Source organism: Gallus gallus, chromosome 2, assembly GCF_016699485.2.
Source record: "Gallus gallus isolate bGalGal1 chromosome 2, bGalGal1.mat.broiler.GRCg7b, whole genome shotgun sequence".
NCBI lineage: Eukaryota > Metazoa > Chordata > Aves > Galliformes > Phasianidae > Gallus > Gallus gallus.
Genome location: NC_052533.1, coordinates 54,473,222 through 54,493,979, shown reverse-complemented (window position 1 = coordinate 54,493,979; position 20,758 = coordinate 54,473,222). Strand labels below are relative to the sequence as shown.

The window sequence follows — 20,758 nt, the reverse complement described above, 5'->3', positions numbered from 1 at the left end:
TATTTGAAATGACTTCCTACAAGATATCTGAAAAGCTGTTACTAATTTTCTCTTTAAATGTGGTTTTTTTTTTGTTTTTTTTGTTTTATTTTTAAGCTGGGAAGCCTCAAGGTAAGGAATACTCAGAAACACTGCCTAAACGTCAATAATACGTCAGAGTAATACGTCAGAGAGACGTATGTAACAAACAGAAAGTCACTCTGACACAAAAATGAAGAGGTTCCATTGTTCTCCTGTTAAGAATATCATAATCTTGTAAAAATCTAACAAAGATTGGAAGATTCTAGTCCAAATGCAAGTTGCATACAGATGTATACTGATGCACTGTGTTCACTTAAATAGCGTCCAAGGCCGTCCAAGGGGTACTTAAAATTCCAAGAGATGCCTCATGGAGTGGCTGCAGGTTTATATACTACTATATCATTTGCAGACCCATGATGGATATCTGAGCATGTAAGCAGACATTTTCATTTGATAGCAGACAACAGGTATTGACTATCTGTCCTTGTAAACAGAGTAAGGAACATGCATACACCCTCCTGTCCAAACTTCATGTGTACAAATACAAAAAATTCCTGAAATGTTGTGGGCATTTTACTTTTATAACTTGAAATGATGATGAAAGCCTAGCACTCTTACTTTCCTAGCACTGTCTTATTCCTTCTCTTTATATGTGGCAGTTTCTAAAAAGGAGTTCAAAAAACACTTAAGAGATTTTTTTTTTCCCCTTCTTTTCAGAATTTTACTTCCACTCTATTACTAACAAAAACTTCAAGATCATTTGCACAGTTCCACAGGAGATAATGCAGTGATTGCTCATACCGTACACAACCCTCAATCCTTCTTATCAAGAGCAAGTACAGTGCGAAAGGTACAAAGAAGGAAATAAATTATTCACCTATACGGGACTCTGGTTCGTTTTCTGTAGGTCTTTCTCAGACTTACCCAGGCAATCCTCCAGCTTCCATTACATTGGCTAAAGTAACATCATTTGACCAGACATCGTATTGCCATTTTCGGAGACCTAGGACACCACAAAGCACCCTTCCTGTATGTAATCCAACTCTCATGTTGAGATCAACCTCTGTGGCTTCTGCAACAGATCTGGAATATATAGCATCAGAACATAAGTCTTTAGACAACACCATTACACTTATTTTTTATTTTTTTTTTCACTGCTTTCCCCAAAGTTAATAAATATACACCTGATTCAAGAAATGGCTTTACTCTATGAGGAGTACAGGACAAAAATATGATGAAACTACCAAATCAGTGCAAGAACAGTAGAAGAGTGATAATAAACATTAATATATTTCCAAAGCCCTTGGAAGAGTGGCACAGAAATAACCTCTAACTATGGACTACAACCTGTAAATTAAAGCTAAACTTCAGAGATTTTCATTGTATACCTGGAAAAGAAGGAATAAATTGGTGAAGTCATTATTAAAAGCATTTTGATTTTGATGCCACTGTAAGGGAGGATTCTTTGTGAAGTACATTCTCACCCTACAATGACTTGTGGATGCTGAAAAGAGCCTTGAAACTAATAATCTTGCATAGCTCATGAAGGGATAATGCTATGCATAAATCTTTGCAGTTTGTCGTGCTACAAAGGCATGCGGAATTTCATGTTTAAGTTGCAGTCCAAAAACAGACATAACAAGAAAATAAAAAAGCTACCTAATTTATGTAATATTTAATTTTCTGTAGGTTTCTAAATTTAAACTTTCCAAGGCATTTAACAGGAGAAGACCTTAAACTATACTCTGGCTATAATTTATCCTTACTTTTCATTGACCAATATGTTTTTAAAAATATCATCAAGTCACAAGAGATGGAGATCTTTAGAAGGACTTTGCAGCTGTTTTAGGGGTAGCAATCATATTTGTCTCTTGTACAGTTGTATTTTAAGAAATACAATTAAATGAAAGGGCATGTGCAGCATAGGACAAGATGAGAGGTGAACAGCACAATACCCCTGACATCAATTTAAGAAGCTCTGCAGCCTTGAATTGCTGCAGAACTACATGCCACGTCAGCCCTCACTAATGTGGGTAACTGTAGAAATCTACTGTCCCCACAGGAAATCTAGGCCTGACACAATTTTCAGTCATATTTAATGTAACAGCAGAGAGAGACTTATGCACAGCTTTCTAATAGATTAAGTATTTCCTTGTCCTATTTCTACCTACTGAAAGTTGACCTTTCATTATACAGTATCTGCTTGGAGGCAAACCTTAAATACGACTCCAAGGAGTCACTGTTATACTGCTTTCTATGTGCACTGTGTGCTTGACAAAGCCCCAAGGAAAAGAAAGGAGATAATTATATAAGCCACCTAATGATAAATTTCTGTCTTCACCTGTGCACATGCGTTGTTCCATTAACTGAGTGAGCTTATACCAAGACCATAGCATGTAGCCTGCAAGCCAAATCATTTCAGGATCATGGCTTGCTCACTTGTGTATGTTCTGCTGATTAACTAAAGTAGTATGTAATTCACCACCATACCTACAAGAATGTGAGTTTTCCCATTTGCAGATTAACATTAAAAAAACTTTTCATTTAAAACAGTCTATAAAATCTCATGCTAAATGTATATGGAAATACAGTGAAGTTTCAGTGACAGAAACTACTCCAGTTGCTCTTTACCTTTCTTTGCCCCAGCTTGCTCACCTGCTTATAGAAATCTGAATATTAGAACAAAATAAATAAAAAGAAATGAACAGAGAAATACATCATGAATGATCATATTAATTGGCAGAATCTGAAAACATTTTGTATTGAACAAAATATTTCCCAAGTGTAAAATCTAAATCTTGAAAACATTTGTCTCTTTTCTTTTCTTTTTCTTTTTTTCTTTTCTTTTTTTTCTCCAGAAACTACAGCATGTTTCAGGGGAGCTTTCACCATTAAATGTGAGTCAGAAAAAAAGCCTGATGAGCAATTTGTTAAAATTTTGAATTTGCTTTGAAGACAATTCTCCTTTCTATGCAGTTAATTTTCACGAATATACTCCACTGAATTACAAAAAATGAGGAATAGAAGTAATGTGTGAAGAATAAATTTCAAATGTAAAATCAGAGCAGTACTACAATCATATTTCCAAAAAGCATCAACTTTTGTGTACTAAAATATCATAAAGGCATCTAATGATGCATTTTAAATTATAGATACATTTCTGGAAAAACATCAGTACTTTGTAGACAAGCTGTGAACAGAAAAAGTAAAAGAATTTCTTCAAATAAGTTATTCACTATAACTTATTCTCTTCAAGGTTTTGAAAAAAATATACTCAAAAGTTTTTCAAACTTTAACATAAAATTAGGCCCAGAAACAAATAGAAAGAAGCATTTTCTTTTTAAACTGAAGGCATGTAGACTTTATGAAAATGACTTGAAAGAGAATAACCCATACTCTGACATCTGATGTTTCCTGCCAATCCTTTAAATTGTAGTTCTCTATTTAGCTACAAATATTTCATGTGCTGCTGCAAGTGGTCAGTCACTTAGATAATCTGTAAAATTCCTCTGTATTTTAAATGCATTTCTCCAGATCCATGCTGAATTTGAAGCAACAGAAGGGAAAGAAAAAAAACCAAAAAACAAAACAGAAGCTCTGTTTCTGACTTCCTTTACGTTATTTAGATCTTTATTTTAGGCCCCAAAACATCTGCATAGAAATAGATGTTTGCTTGTTAAATGAATAGACAAGATTATTTGTTCAGTTACATACATCTGATTTTTATTTATGCACAGTTCTAAAATAATGATGCCCTTTAAAGAAAAGGAATTTTGCTAATCTTCCTGGATATGTCTGGGTCAGATCTATTTCAACACTATTAGGAATTGGCTACTTCTTGGATATCAGTGACAAAGAATGTCTTTTTGTGAATTGTCTCCAGACTGAAACAATTTGAACTAATTTGCTAGTAATGCTACAAAAGCCATGCTGAAAGGAACACTGTTAAAATTAACATTCTCATAGAAAGTACAAACCAAACAACAACCAGGCACAAAGATCCCAGACATTTAACTTGGGCTTTCCTAAATCATCTGTTGTAATTGCCCTTCCTTCCCCAGTTCAGCAAATGACCAAGCCATGAGGTAGGAGATGGTTCAAGCATCAGACTCCACAACAATTAACAAAATAGCAACAAAACATGTAGGTGCAATATATGACCAACTTCCATCCGTGAGGAGTCATCAATATAAGGTGAAGTTATCAATGTGTTATTCACATGTCATTCACCTATTTGACAGAAAAAAAAAGCTGATTTGTCCCCTGATAGACTCCACTAAGGCACCCAGATTTCAGAAAGCAAGGGTTCCTAGGTATTTTCCTTCGCATCTCTTCAAACCCCATAAGTAGCAGGAATATTCAATATAGGAGACAAGTCCTGTTATAAAATAACTCTCCTCCCCCATAATATTTATGGTTAAACCATAATTGTCCAACCTTTTGGCTTGCTTGGGCCACATTGAGTGAATAGGAATTTCCTTGGGCCACGTATAAAATATATAATACATTTAATGTATTTGAGTAACAAGGCTTATAATTATTATTTTTTAATTAAAGTATAAAAAAACAACAGAGAGCAACAGAAACATAAAGCTAGTGGGATGGTTGGCCTTGTTTTTATGAAACTAGTGCAACAGTTTGGTTCAGTAGAGGTGGTTGTCATTCTCAGTGAGTTCTCAAGGTGTTCATCAGAGATTTTTGGTGCAATATTATTCTTCCTGTTCTTCATATTTGAAAATAATTGTTCACAAATGTATGTACTGCCAAAAAGTGATGACATGAATAAGGTGTGACTGTGAAGTGACAGATATTTTTCTCTGGTAAGAAAGGGCTTATAAAAGTCTGGTAAGTAGATAGAATCATTTTTCATTGAGTAGAATGTCTGATCACAACTCTTCACATTCCATGTGAAAATTTGCAAGTAACATATTTATGTCAACTGAAAATGGAGTTGCATATACACACACACACACACAAAAGATTTTTTTTTTTGAAATCTTGAAACCTATTCTCAAATTTATTTATTGAAAAGGAAAATACAGCTGCATATTTTTCACTGTTCACAGTGAAAAAGACACAGACTGTGTCTAGACAATGTATAAAAATGCATAAAATTATTCACCATAACTTGAGCTTGCCACAGTTTAAGTTTCATTTCAAATACTGTTATTGTCTGAAATATAGCACAGATAAGGTGGCTTTCACATTAAAGATGCGTGTTTAACTCACCTAAATGAGTGGTCAAATTCACCAAAAAATTGTGATACATTTTTAATCTTCACATTCTGGAGCAATTTTTATTTTGATTTCACAAAGGACTTGATCCCACTTTGGAAATCATAAAGCCTTGTTAGCATCTTACCCCAACTTAGCCACCTTCCTTCAGAAAAATAAATGATGAACTCATAATCAGGAACACCTAGAATTGGCAATGATTCAGTCCTTTGGACTTAATGATATTCTCAGCTTTGATGACAATTTGTATGACTGTATCCATTTTTACAGCTTTTGTACATAAATTTTCTTGATGCTTGATGCAGTGATATTATAAGTCCATCTTTTTTTACCAACCATCACAGGAGCACTATCAGTAGCTATGCCAGATATGTTGACAAAGGTTGAAGAAAATGGCTTTAATGTATTTTTTTTACTGCTTCATACAAATCAAAAGACTTAGCTGTGTCTTCCAGTGGCATGAAAGCAGCCATTTTTTCAGTGACATTATATTTGTTATCAGTAGCTCTAGTGAAAAGGGCAAGTCGAGCCATATCTGTAGCATCAGTACTTTCATCTATCGCCAAAGCATAAAATTTCAAATTAGCAGCTTTACTTTCCAAAGTTCTTTCAATATACTTTCCTGTTTCTTCAGTTCACCTGGCTATGGTCTGTTGAGACAAACTGATTTTAGAAAAATATGCTTTATTTTTTATTAGGACATATTATACCTGCCGTGCTTTCTATACACTGCTTAACAAACTCACCATCAGAACCATTTCCTGATTTTTTTTCCAGCCTTGGGTTGGAAGAGAGCTCAAGGATTATCAGCTTCAACCTCCCTGCCACAAGTAGAGTTGCCAGCTGCTAGATCAAGTACTACATCAGATTGCCCAGGGCCCGATGCAATCTGGTCTTGAAAATCTCCTGGAGTGAGGCATCCACAATCTCTCTGGGCAAACTGTTCCAGCACCTGACCACTCTCTCTGTGAAGAACTTCCCCCTGCCATCTAACCTAAATCTTCCCTCCTTTATTTTAAAATCATTCTTCCTTGGCATATCACTATCTACCTTTGTAAAAATTTGATTTTCCTCATGTTTATAAATTCCCTTTAAGTACCAGGAGGCCATAAAGAAGTCTCCCTGCAGTCTTCACTTTTACAGGCTGAACAAGCCCAGTTCCCTCAGCCTTTCCCTATAGCAGAGGTGATCCAGCCCCCAGATCATCTTTGTGGCCCTCCTCTGGACCCTCTCCAAAAGCTCCACATCTTTTCTGTGTTGGAGATTCCAGACTTGGACACAGTGCTCCAGCTAGGGCCTTAGGATGGCAGAATAGAGGGAGTCACTTCCCTGTCCCTGCTGGCCACCCCTCTTCTGTGGAACCCAGGATACCATTGGCCTTCCAGGCTGCAAGCACACATTGCTGGCTTATGTTAAATTTTTCATCAACCAGAATCACTAAGTCCTTCTCACCATGGCTACTCGCAAAGATTTGTTCTCCCAATTTGTATATGTATCTGGTATTACCTCAAACTAAGTGCAAATGTTGCACTTTGCTTTGTTGCCCTCTGGATGTTATCCCTTCCTTTTGCTGTATTAACTGCACTACTCAGCCTGGGGTCATCAGTAAACTTGCTGAGGGTATCCTCAATCCCATCATCTATACCACTGATAAAGATGTTAAGAGTACTGGACCCAAGACAGATCCCTGGGGGACACCGCTCGTTACTGACCTACACTTCAACAAGTCTACAGCTGTGACCTTCCAATCAATTCCTTATCCACCAAATAGTCCACCCATATCTCTCCAATTTAGAGATAAGGATGCCGTGGAGGACCATGTCAAAGGCTTTGCACAAGTGCAGGTAGATGACACTGGTCACCTTCCCTTTGTCCACCAATGCTGTCACTCCATCATAGGAGACCACCAGATTGGCTAGGCAAGACCTTCCATTGGTAAAGCCAAGTTGGCTGTCTCAGATCACCCACTCATCTCTCGTGTGCCTTAACATGTCTTCTAGGAGGATCTGTTCCATGATCGTCCCAGGCTACAGGCTCACCAGCCTGTAGTTCCCCAGGTCCTCCTTCCTCCCTTTCTTATAAATGGAAGTGATGTTCCTTTTTTCCAGTCCCTGGGAGCTTTACCCAACAGCCATAACTTTTCAAATATGATGGAGAGTGGCTCAGCAAGCACATCAGCCAGCTCCTTTTGCACACTGGGATGCACGGCATCTGGCCCCAAAGACTTGTACACATTAATTCTGATGAGGTAGTCTCAGACTTGTTCTGCCCTTACAGCAGAAGGGGAGTTTGTTCACCCAGTATCCATCTAGAGGTTTAGGGACATGAGAATCCTGGCTGCTAGAAAAGACTGAAGTGAAGAACTCAGTGAATACCTCCATATCTGTTGTAACCGTTACTGTGATGGTGGTGAGACATTAGAACAGATTGCACAGAGAGGTTATGGATATCCCGTTCCTGGAGGAAACAAGGCCATTTGGATGGGGCTTTGAGCAGCCTGGTCTAGTGAGAAGTGTCCCTGCATATAGCAGAGGGATTGGAACCACATGATCTTAAATGTTTTTTCCAACCCAAACCATTCTATGATTCCTTGGTCAAGGGAATGAGTACCGTCAAAATTTATGTAATGATCATTTATGTAATGATACAAATGATTACAGGATCCCATTACATTTTTAATAAGTTTATGAATGTCAACCTCAATACCTGTACCAGTCCCTAATCTAGTATTTATATCCTGTTCACCCAGATTCCCTCCTTGTTTCTAATTGGAAACAATACCATTCATTTCTTGCCCTTGGAGCAGAAAGAAAATGTCTGCTTTGTTTACTTGCTCATTTGATGCAACCCATGAGATGCAGTTTCATTCCAAGTGTACCATCATAAACTTTATGCTTCTCCTGTTTTATCTGCCCAGCATTTTTTCCAAACAAAATAATCTGGGCAATCCATCTTCTGGCTTTTGTGTTTATGAAGGAGTGAAAAGTTTTTTCCTAATCTTCAACAAAGCCTGTTTTCCAGCTCTGACGCTCTTTGTGCACTTGACTTATCCACAGACTCCTGTCAGCAAGGGAGCTGGAGCCAGAATACACAAAATTATTGAACAGACGATACTCCATTTGCAGTAAAAGAAAAAATATAATTGAGAGTAAGTGTTCTTGGAACACACCATCTTCCTGTTCTCTATCAGAAGCAGAACTGGTAATTTCATTTTGCTAAGGAGAGAAATATGCATTGAACCTGGATCTTGCAGTCTTTACTCGCAAAACTGAAGGGGATGGAAGGGACGACTAGATATCGAGCCTAACCCCTCTGCTAAACTAGGTTCCCTACACTAGGTCACAAAGGTAACTGTCCAGATGAATCATGAATATCTCCAAAGAAGGAGACTCCACAATCTCTCTGCGCAGCCCGTTCCAGTATTCTGTCACACTCACAGTAAAGGAGTTCTGCATATTTGTGGGGAGCTTCCTATGTTCCAGTTTTTGGCTATTGCTCCTGGTCTAATCACTACACACCACTGAGAAGAGTCTAACCTCATCCAATTGCCTCGTGCAGGCATGTTACTCACTCCTAATTCCTCATAATAATAATAATAATAAAGGAATCATTGTGCATACATACAGAGGATCATAGAATGGCCAGAGTTGAAAAGGACCTCAAAGATCATCTAGTTTCAATCCCCCTGCTGTGTGCAGTGTCACCAACCACTAGACAAGGCTGCTCAGAGCTACATCCAGCCAGGTCTTGAATGCCTCCAGAGATGGGGCATCCAAAACCTCCTTGGGCAACCTGTTCCAGTGCTTCGCCACACTCTGAGTGAAAAACTTCCTCCTAATATCTAACCTAAACCTCCCCTGCCTCAGTTTGAAACTATTCCCCCTTGTTCTATTACTACCCACCCCCGTAAACAGCTGTTCCCCCTCCTGTATATATGCTCCCTTCAAGTATTGGAAGGCCACATTGGATCTCCCAGGAGCCTTCTCTTTTCCAAGCTAAACAAGCCCAGTTCCCTCAACCTTTCCTTCAATGGACAGACTGGCAGGAGCAGTCCTTGAGAGTAGCCCTGCAGAGAAGCACCTGGGGTCCTGGTGGATGAAAAACTTAACATGAGCCAGCAGTGTGCTCTTGCAGCTCAGAAAACAAATGGTATCCAGGACTCCATCGGAAGTAGGGTGGCCAGCGGGAACAGGGAGGTGATTGTCCCTCTCTACTCCTCCCCTGTGAGGCCCCATCTGGAGTAGTATGTCCAGGTCTGGAGCCCCCAGTACAAGAAAGACAGGAAGCTGTTGGAGAGGGTCCAGAGGAGGGACATGAAGATGATCAGAGGGCTGGAGCACCTCCGCTATGAAGACAGACAGGCTGAGGGAGCTGGGCTTGTTCAGCCTGGAGAAAAGAAAGCTGCAGGGTGACCTAATTGCAGCCTTCTAGAACCTAAAGGGAGCCTATAAACAGGAGGGGAGTGAGCTCTTTGAAAGGGTACATAACAGCAGGACAAGGGGAAATGGTTTTAAGCTGAAGGAGGGAAGATTTAGGTTGGATGTCAGGGGGAAGTTCTTCACAGAGAGAGTGGTGAGGTGCTGGAACAGTCTGCTCAGAGAGGTTGTGCATGCCCCATCCCTGAAGACGTTCAAGGCCAGGTTGGATGGGGCCCTGTGCAGCCTGGTCTAGTATTAAATGTGAAGGTTGGTGGCCCTGCTTGTGGCAGGGGTTCAGGAGGGTTGGAGATTCATGATCCTTGAGGTCCTTTCCAACCCGGACCATTCTGTGATTCTTTGCTCATAGGAGAGGTGCTCCAGCCCTCTGGTCATCTTAGTAGCCCTCCTCTGGACCCACTCCAAGAGCTCTAGAAATTCAATAACCCTAAGTAAATCTAGTGTGCTCTTGCTTTGTATCTATCTTGCCCTCGCCCCCAATGCCCTGACCCCTGATTACCAACTCTGAAGTCTTCCAAATTAAGAGGACTTCAAAAATAAAATGCTAATATCGTCAATCAATTATATTCTACTACAGTTTCTAAAGAATCACAGAATTGCTGAGTTTTAAAACCCAGCTGGGTTTTAAATATCTCCAAGAATGCATAATCCACACCATTCCTTTGTAACTTCCCTAGTATTTGGCCACTTTCACAGTAATTATTTTTTAATGTTTAGTCAGGAATTCCTATATTTCAGTTTAATTTGCCCATTGCCTTTTATTCTGACACTAGATATTACTGAGAAAAAATTGGCTTCACTTTCTTCACACTTTTTTCTTTAGATACTTGATATTTTTACCGTTATCCTCCAGGCTAAACAGTCCAAGAGGAACATTTCCTTTTTAATACAACTCATTTTTCAAATTTTCCATTATCATGTGAGCAGCCATACAAAGGAAACATTTCATTTCTATTATTGTTTTCATACTGAAAATTAAAAAAAAAAATGGAAAATCAGAAAGCTGTGTATTACCATTATTTATATGCATGAAAGACAACATAACTAATAAAATTAATGATCAAGCCTAGGCTTAAAAGAGGATGAGAGCAGCAGCTACTGCTTTCCATTGATTAAAAAAGACTTTTGAAAACGTGTAGAAGGCTTGTTCTAAAACCCAGTGCTTCCTTATAAATGTGATACGGAAGAAGTCATATGTGCATAATGTGAAGATTTAGGATCTCTTGATTATTTCAGGGTTTCTCTATGCGTTGTGTTGTTATGTATAACTTCAGCTGTTATCGGGAATGAAGTGTCTAGCAGTGATTCTTCTAGGATTTTGTTATCACAGAATCATATATTATCATAGATTACAAAGCGTTTTGTCAGTTTTGCAATATTTACGAAGATAACGTGAGCTTATATTTAACAAGAACGAGAATATGGGTTTATTTACCCAACCCTTGAGTTTTTATATAAATTAACATTACAATAAAAAAAACGTGATAGAACTGGAAATGGGAATTAGACTTCATTTTTTTAAAAGTACTTCTCTCATTTTTAGTTCTTCAAAATCCTCTACAAAGAAAGATCAGTTAATCCAGGTTCACTGAAATGTTTAAGGTTGATATGCAGGAACAGAATCACGTAGTAAAGTAGTAGCTGTGTTTGAACAAACAGCTATGACTACCACAGAGACAAACCAACTTGCCTGAGAAAGAGATTCAGTGAACTCATTGGGTAGATCATGATACAATCCTCTACAAAACCAAAACTTTGCGCAAGTGTATGGGAACTATTTAATCACAGCCTGAAACTCTGATTGACCACCTGAGGCAAGCGCTGAGTCAGCTGCAGGGGCACAGGTGAGTGCAATTTCACCTGAGTGACCAGAAGGGGTGGAGCCCAGCTCCACTCCTCCTAGACCCCATTTAAGGGCTGACCCCCAAGGAGGAAGGATCTCTATCTGGAGATCACTCCTCTTGGAGCCCTTCCGCGAGCCCAGGACACCAGTAAGATCTTTATTTCATTACTCCTTTGCAACGCAATAATCTCTCTGGTCCAATACCTGTATACCTGTTTGCCATACACAGAAGTAAGCATTATCTACATTTGGGAAAGCATCTGCTTTATGTGGTTACCTGTATGTACATGCATGTGCATCCACACATACAAAACACATGCACAAACAGATGTACAGAACAAGGCAGTAGTGAAGAAATCTCTTTTCTCCTTCACTCCCAAGCAGTGAAATAGATCTCCAGCTCTTGATAAAAGCTCATTCACTGTTCTCTCACATTCACTTTTTAATCTTCACACAATATTGATCAAAGTGGAGTGCTCAAGCATAAAAAAATCCTTATTAGCAAAGTAAGTTTCTCACTACATTTCTGAAATGCAGACTAACTTTAAATGAAAAATTTAAACATGATACAGAAAGGAGAAACCAGCAAGCTATCATTTTAGGAATACAAGAACATGCAAACACATTCAAACTGCATACACCGCGACTAGCTTTGATTTTTTTGCATACTGGTGAGTGAAATGACCAGTGTAAATACAAGAACTCAGATTCCTTTATGTTGAATAACAACTGAAATATTTCATAATTTCTCATGATCCTTCAAATCCCTATCAGTACAAATATGCGCCTCTACATACTCATGCTTGTGTACATTTTCCCTCAATGTGAGGAAGTGGATTCAAAAATTGGTGTATAGAATTATGCTTTGTGAGACACAGTAGCTGTGACTTGAAAGCAACAGGATACACTGTTAGGTGGGCAATGCTACCAGACACTACCATTCCTTTGAGAACATCTTTTCTGAATACAACATAAAAGCTGCTACAACACTCTTTTCCACATTTACCATGTGCAATACTTACGTGATGGTGTCAATCATATCCAGTCCCATTTCAACACAGCAATGGGCATGGTCCGTTTTGGGTTGGGTTAAGCCTGATACACAATAGTAACAGTCACCTAGGATTTTTATTCTTCTGCAGTGATTTTCCTTTAATAAAAACAGAACGGGAAAAATTTTACTGTTCACAGAAATAGTCTAATATTTACAGGAGAAAATCTTCTCCAATAACACACTCACTCAGAGAATCCTTTTACATTCACAGGAACAAGTTTAGGGTTCATGAAATCTGGGTTCCCTATACAGAACAGCTGACATACACATATCTATCAGTGTAGGCTGCTTCAAAAGTAACGACATCTTATTTCCTTGGAAACTACAACACTATGAAGCAAATTCTCAGCTACAAAACACTATTTTTCAACATAGTCACCACCATTAGCTATGCATTTTCACCACTATGAATAAGAGTCCGCAGCCATGATTATAGAGAATGTGCACTGGTGTAGGTCACCATTGTCACAGTGGCCACTGCTGAAATGCACCACCATTGTATGTGCTGACATCCATTATTTGGTCTCTATAAACATTAAGCAAGCATTATCAGTGGGTGATGTGTTTTTCACATGAAGGAATTCAATTACACACCTTCACTTCATTTGCACTTCCATGTTGGACACCATTTTGTCAGAATACCTCTCTTCTGCATAGCAAGAAAATTTAATATAATTTTGGCAGGAAGATTCAACCTATACAGCCATACCATCAACATCTGTCTCTGACATTATGGACCACCATAAAATAGGAAGCATTACTTTCATAGCAGGCCTGACTTATATATATAATTCTGGAGATACAGTCTGTTGTTCAATACACATAGGGTAACATTACAGTTCTGAATAAAATTTTTTCCTTGTCATCATACTAGGTCAGCATTAGTTCAACATTTGCAGTGAAACTTCATTTCTTCATCAATCCAAACTAAATACTGGGAGCCAAAAAACTACTCAATATCAGGGAAAGTTTGCATTCCAAGACAATCTGGAAAGAAATGCATATTTGTGCATTCCCAATATGTAAATTACAACTTAAAATATAGCATGATTGCTGTACTGTATGACACACTTACAGATCAGAAGAGACAGTCACCTTTGTATTATTTATCTCCTGCTTATATATAATGCAAGTTCTGCAATCATATTCCTGACTAAATCACTCCCAGTTTGGAAAAAGTAATGATGGGATGTGCAAAGTACTATATCAGTCTGTGCAGAAAGTTCATTCCTGAAGAGAGAACGTAAGAAAATGCCTTTAACAAAGCAGTACCTTTGCTAATAAGCTATGAAGAAATATCAACAGATTACAGCATACCTCAGAGTTAGACTATACCTACTTCTAATCATTTAGTATACAGTAGGAAAAAGTGTAAGAATTCAGGGAATCCAACTCCCACAATTGGGACTATGCAGATAAGTGATCTGCAGAAGCAGCTTTTGTGAATATGATGAGAGAAGGTTAATAAAAACAATCCAGCCTGCCCTCCCTCCTTTTACAATACAGACTTGCCTTCAGCAGCAGCAAAAAAAAAAAAAAAAAAAAAAAAAAAAAAAAAAAAAAAAAAGGATAGGGGTATTTAAACTGGGAAAAGATGGCCTAATTATACCAGTTCAGCTTCTCAAACAGCACATTTTCTCATCCAGTCTTCTGTCTACAAGAATCAAAACTTTCCTGATGTAGCCACAATATCCTCTGTTCAGACATGGAAGAGATGGTAACTCTGGCAAAATTGGTTTACTTTTTTTTTTTTTTTCCCCTCCAAGTTCACATTAATTAAAGCAGTAAATGCACGTACTGAACCAAAGATGTGAGTCATCTTTTTGGGTACACTTAACTAGCACAGAAGTCTTTCTTAAGAGAGACTACTTAAAATTTCTTCTGCCGTACAACATGACTTTAAAATAACACTATTTCTCATTGCATATATATGTTAATGAATGTGAGCATAATTATTCCAAAAGCATTAGTACTAGGGCCTTAGGGTCTTCCTTCAGCCTATGGCCACAAGCTGTCTCACCAGTTTTACATGGAGATCTAATCAAGTGTTTTGAGATCCTTAGCTGAGTGGTATTATATAAGTAAAAACCACTGATAAAAAAATAATATGCAAACTGCAAAATTCATCCTGACACAAACACAGTCTTTCCAGCTCAAGGCTTTTTGACAGAAACCACAAAGTTTTTTTTAGTAGAAATTAAAACATTATACTGCCCAAATAAGTCATTTTTAAAAAAATTATCCAAAACAACTTGTTTCATCCCACAAGTCAAAAATCTCCATAAAGCTCTTCATCTTCAAATTCAGTATGCCCAGTCTGTGGAGAGGCAATGAGTATTTGACCCAATGGAAAGATATCAGAAAAGTCACTATCCAGCCCATATTACTGGAATATGTATGTGTTAATTGATAAGTGTTCTCTCTGCTTCAGTGTTTATGTCTGAAATGACTCATTGCTTGGTTTTCTGAGAGCGCTACTGTTATATAGATCAGTACCTCATGTTTTACAGAGGTTGCTCCAAAAGCAAGATCTACTTATTTCCATGGAAACTACAACAGACACAAAAAGCACAATATCACTATTTGTGAGATCAAAATCTGTTACAAATAGAGCCTGTAATCTTTATGAGGATCGATATTCAAATTAACAAAACAAATCTATTTCCTCTCTTTGTTTTTTTTTTCCCCTCAAACTTCCAAGCCCTTGACTCAATATTTTTCACATTTGTGACAGTGATGAATTCAAATGTAATAGTTATAAATTCTAGTCACAGATGATACACACAATGCTTGTTTAGAAACAGCAGATGATTTGCTTTTATGCACATGATAAAAATCTCAAGAGACTACTAGACCTGCCTTGGCCAGGCAGCTTGCCCATCTGTAGTCCCTTACCAAGAGATTTCTAATCAGTTCTGCAGAACTCCTTTGGGCACAGCTGCCAGTCACACGGTTGGTCAGAATGAAGTGGAAGCTCATCTTGGAAAGAAAAGGATCCTTAGAAATTGGTAAGATCTTTCTTCACACTTTTAGATAAGCATTTTATACAGCAGTTCATTCTATCTATCATATATAGATAGTAGAGGGGGAGCTTTCTGTTTCAAAAAACTCCAGATTTTGTTATAGATGTTGGGTTTTTTTAGATGTTTTTCAAAAATGTGAAGGCTACCTGCTTAGAATGAAAAACTGCTAACTCCATATCCTTGTACCATACAAGTCAGATTTTGTATCACATTCTGAAGATGAGGTTTTCTAATAAAAGTAAAGGAAGAATGCATGGTTTGAATTAAACAAGAGCTGTTTAAAAGAAATAACAAAGTTTAAGGGGTAGTGCAACTTTTCCCAGCAGACATCTAGGTGTTCTCTTGAACAGGACAGTGTAGTGGATAATGCTATCCAAGTAAATAATTGTCTGTTAAATAAAAAGATCAAAAATAAAGTATCAGTCAAGGATCCAAACTCAGCGCATGACTTTTTGGGGAAAAAAACAACAGAAAATAAAAGTAAAAAAATGTTGCCTTATCGTCTAAAAAACAACACCACCACAAGACAAAACATTTGGCTCAGTATTTTCTTAACATTTTGAAGAGAAGTCTTGCGTATAGATTTTGCACTAAAAAGGAAATCTCCAATGGCTCTGTTTCTCTCTAGGAAAAATAGTGACTCCAGGGGGACATTTTTGAACTATGAGAGTTGAAGAAAGAATACACATAACTCTCTTGGATGCTTCATTGTTGCTTCCTTACTGTGCCCAGGCGGTATTGCTGAGGAGGAAGGGTCCGTGGTTGCTCTCCCTTACAGATATATTAATAGAATCATGAAATGGCTTGGAATGGAAGAAACCTTGAAGATCACTGAGTTTCAGTCCCTCTGCCACAGGGCAGGGATGCCACCACTGGATCAGGTTGCCCAGGACCCCATCCAACAAGGCCTTAAACTCCTCCAGGGAAGGGGCATCTGCAACATCTCTGGGCGACCTATTCTAGTGCCTTATCACCCTCTGAGCAAACCATTTCCTCCTAATATCTATTCTAAATCTCCCTTCTTTTGGTTTAAAACCATTCTCCCTTGTCCTATCAGTCAGTCTCCCTCCCAATTAGAAGTCTGTAATTGGAAGGGAAGCCTCCCCAGAGCTTTATCCAGGCTGAACAAGCCCAGATTTCTCAGCCTTTCTTCATGGAAGAGGTGCTCCAGCCTTCTGGTCATCTTTGTAGACCTCCTCTGGATCTGATCCAACAGATCCAAGTCTTTCTACTGCTGAGGGCCCTGGGGCTGCATGCAGTCATTCAGATGGGGTCTCACAAGGATGGAAAAGAGGAGAATAATGATCTCCCTCATCCTGCTGGCCACCTCTTTTTTGTTTTAGCCCAGGATGCAGTTGGACTTCCATGCTGCACGTGCATACTACTGGCTCATATTAAGTTTTTCATCCACGAGAATCCTCAAGTCCTTTTCTGCTAGACTGCTTTCAAGGAGTTTCTTTCCTCTCAGTCTGTGCTCATGTCTGGTACTGACCCTACCTAAGGGCAGCATCTTGCACTTGGACTTGTTGAATATCATTAGGTTCACATTGGTCCACTTCTCAAGCTTGCCCAGACGCCTTTGAATGGCATCCCTACACCACTTAGTGCCAGCAAGTTTTCTGATGAGTGCGCACTTGATCCCACTGCCTAAGCAACTGATAGAGATGCTGAAGGGCACTGGTTCCAAAACAGTTCCCTGAGGGACACCACTCCTCACTGGCTTCCACCTGCACATTGGAACATTGACTGCTACTCTCCAGCTGTAGACAGCCAACCAATTCCTTATTCATTGAATAGTTCACCCTTGAAGTACAGATCCCTGAAATTTAGAGATAATAATGTGGTGAGGGACCATATCAAAGGCCTCACAGAAGCATGTTTAGATGGCATTGGTTAGTCTTCCCTTGTTGACTGATGCAGCCATTCCACCACAGAACATCAATTGGTCAGGCATGACTTGTCTTTGGTGCGGGTAAGGTCATTCAATCAACCAAGAGAAAGATTATTGACCATGGAGAAAGAAGCCATCACAGATGACACATTGGTGATTTCCTCTCCTTTTATCCCCTCCTCTTTTTTCCTCCATTCTAGTAGTATCAGCTGGATTGTACCCCATTCTAAAGGCTTCCTCTAAGCAGCCTGCCATGCTCAGAGTGGAACCACTTGTATTAGTTAGGCAAGTGGGATCAAATTTTCAGTTCATATTAATCAGCATGGCATCATGGGTTTCGGGGAGCTACATTAAATTATACTAGTTGTCCCTCTAATCCTCAGGGAATCAAGTCTATTTTAATGATCCAGGTCAAAAATATTACAGTTACAGTTCTCCTTGAGTGAAGACGATATGAAATAACTACTGGGGAAAAACCAAAAACACCCCCTCCCCCCCCCCCCCCAGTCTTTAGTATTTCCTGAAGACATAAAACAGTAAAATATTTATCTGTTTTATAAAACCTAGAACTTCATTTCAAAGAGGTCAGTGAAACATATGGGGACTTGAATAAAGACATGATAGAAGTAACTACTTTAGCATATTTTCAGTGTACATAGTAGGTACAGCACATTTATCATATCACTTTATACTAAAGTGTTATTAATCTCAATAAATAATTGGCTTAGTAAGCTTTGAATCACACTAGAAATTAACAAATTTATATAGTTAAATAATAAAGATAAATTCATAAATTTATGTTACAGATGTGTATAAAGAAAAAAATCTGCTAAAACTGGAATCAAGTCTATTCAACTTCAGTTTTTTCATTAGATTGGAACGGAAGTGGGGAAAAAATATTTTAGGTAACACACTGCACAAATATATGTATCCATACGTATGCATGTATACATGCATAGGCATGGTTTGCAAATTCACTTACACTCTCACAAGCATAAACAACATATTCAGTAACACAAGTTTGAATATTCATCCAGTGAACCAATAGTATACTAATCAATCTGACAGCAGCATTGGTCCAGAAGCCAGTTTTGATGCCCTTCTTTTAAAGCATTTGAACACAGACTAACGGAAGATCTTTGAGTGTAGATACCTGTTGCCTTCATTGCTAGTCTAATCCTTCTGTTACACAGATGGATAGTCAATGACACTGCTCCAAACACCTTTGGAAGTGCATGTACAGTGTTATATCATTAAAGGAATGGGTAAGGAAAAGTAATCCTCCTTCAGAGTCTTAGAAGAACAGGGAGCGAATTGAATGAAGTTAGTCAGATGGCTTTACTGTGCAACTGTGCAATGTAATACCAAGTTATTAAAGTTCAGCAAACTGTGAGAATGAGAGATCCTTTAGAAGAGATCAATTTATGTTTCTGATATTTACACTTACCACATTTTATTCCATTATTAAACAACAAGAAGAGATGAGTTATAATGCAATGTTAATACACTTACATAGTGATAACAAGCTTTTGAAATCTGCCAATTAGAAATTTTTATGGAATCCTCTCAGTTACTACATGAACATTCTAGTATTTCTTTTACTCAAGTCTTGAGCTCTAGGTTTAAAATTAGAAATGATCATTCTAGTTACCATTTAATGGAATAATGTCTGCAAATAGTAGCTTCAGCAACCTATAGTAGTTCTTGCACATCTCCTTGTCTCAGCATTAAAAACCTTGAGCATGAACTAACTGCAATGTTTATATTTGATTTAACAGGACAGTGGAGGCATATTCATAGCAATAACAGTGCGGATAGACTTAACAAGAATAGCTTATATGGAGTAATACACATAGTTGAAAAAGAAAACAAATCTTGATTCAGTATTCGAAGCACCACAGCAAATGTCTTGGTAGGTCCTGAATGCGGAAGACTGGCCATGTCTATATAAGCTTGTAGTCTAATAATGATTTGTGAAGTCATTACACTCGAGACCCACATCATAGGCATAGCATAAGTAGAATTATTCAGGATAGCAACAAAAAGCATTTTTGTTCAAATTCTTTTGCACAGTATTATTGGTAATTATATATATTGATCTCTAATAGCCTACAAGCTCTTAGCACACATCGTCTACATATTTCCACTTTGTTGTGAAGTCCCTCCCTACTCTGAATGGAGACTAATTTGACAACATTAGAAAGTTAAATTGTTTTAGTCCTTGAGAGTAAAAATCTATTTAACAGTCACGTATACCAATTTGTCTACTTGCAAATGAAGAAAGATTTCAGCAAGAATATTTTACACAACCATCATGACTGATAAACACGCTTGCCTCCTAGATAACTTTCATTAAGTATTCTTTAACATATTGTTTTCTTATGTAGAGAAATATCCAAGGAGAAACAAACCCTAAAGAAATACACTATAAAAAGCAGAAAAACTAAGCCTTAAATTTCAGGAAACTGATATTTTTCCCAGTTTCATCTACCACAACAGAGAGAATTTAAAGAACTGTCACTTTTGTGCACTAGCTAAAAACATGAAATTCAGTCATACTCTAAACAAAAAATCATGGAAAATGTTCAAGACCTAATCACTGGAAACATCCATCCCTCTCAGTTTACAAGAATCTCTGAAAAAAGATCACTTGAGAAGAACTAACAAGACATCGTATCCATCTGACTAATAAGAAAGTAGCCTTCAGGAAGACCTCATGGAGATAAAAAAAAAAAAAGATCTGATAGGAAGGAACAAGCAAAGCAGACTGCTCTGAAGATAGCACTGCTGGCCTCCATCACAAGATGTGTGGTTCCTTCTGGCTGAGAAGTCCCCCGATGCACTGCTATGCTCTGTATAGCAGATCTGCATAAGTGCATAAGACTCTAGCCAAGACCATATATGAAGAGTACATTAGAAAGCCAAAGTATACATTTTTGCACTTCAGTTCTGCTTCTGTAGAAGCAAAATTGCTTCTGACAGGTTCTTAACAATACCAGGCTAAGAACAGAACACACCCAACTGGTGAAGCGGATCCCTGACTGTACAGCACTCCTACTCAGAAAGCAGCCTAGGGCTAAGAGGTGCTCCCCCTTCAGTACCTGGCCCTTATATGAGCCAAGGGTGGCTCCAGTCTGAGTCTACCCACTTCTGGTCACGTAGGGAGCACAGGCAAACTGTTTACACCTGTGCTCCCTAGGCCAGCCACTCCCCTTCACCACATGCTCAACCACCAGTTCAAGCTACAACCTAACA

The 20,758-nt window shown here is 38.3% G+C and overlaps 1 protein-coding gene across 4 annotated transcripts in view; it reads right to left on the bottom strand.

Moving 5' to 3' along the window:
- The window catches only part of ADCY1 (adenylate cyclase 1), a 192,526-nt gene that overhangs the window by 81,774 nt on the left and 89,994 nt on the right, over positions 1 to 20,758 (bottom strand). For all 4 annotated transcript variants that reach the window (XR_003073678.3, XR_003073677.3, XR_003073679.3 and 1 more), the window contains exons 5-6: positions 12,558 to 12,685; positions 946 to 1,104 (exon numbers count right to left, since the gene is read on the bottom strand). Coding sequence is in view for 1 of the 4 variants with exons in the window: in XM_418883.8 (XP_418883.4) it covers positions 946 to 1,104; positions 12,558 to 12,685 (287 nt within the window). In the remaining 3 variants the exon portion in view is untranslated. The remainder of the gene's footprint in view (positions 1 to 945; positions 1,105 to 12,557; positions 12,686 to 20,758) is intronic.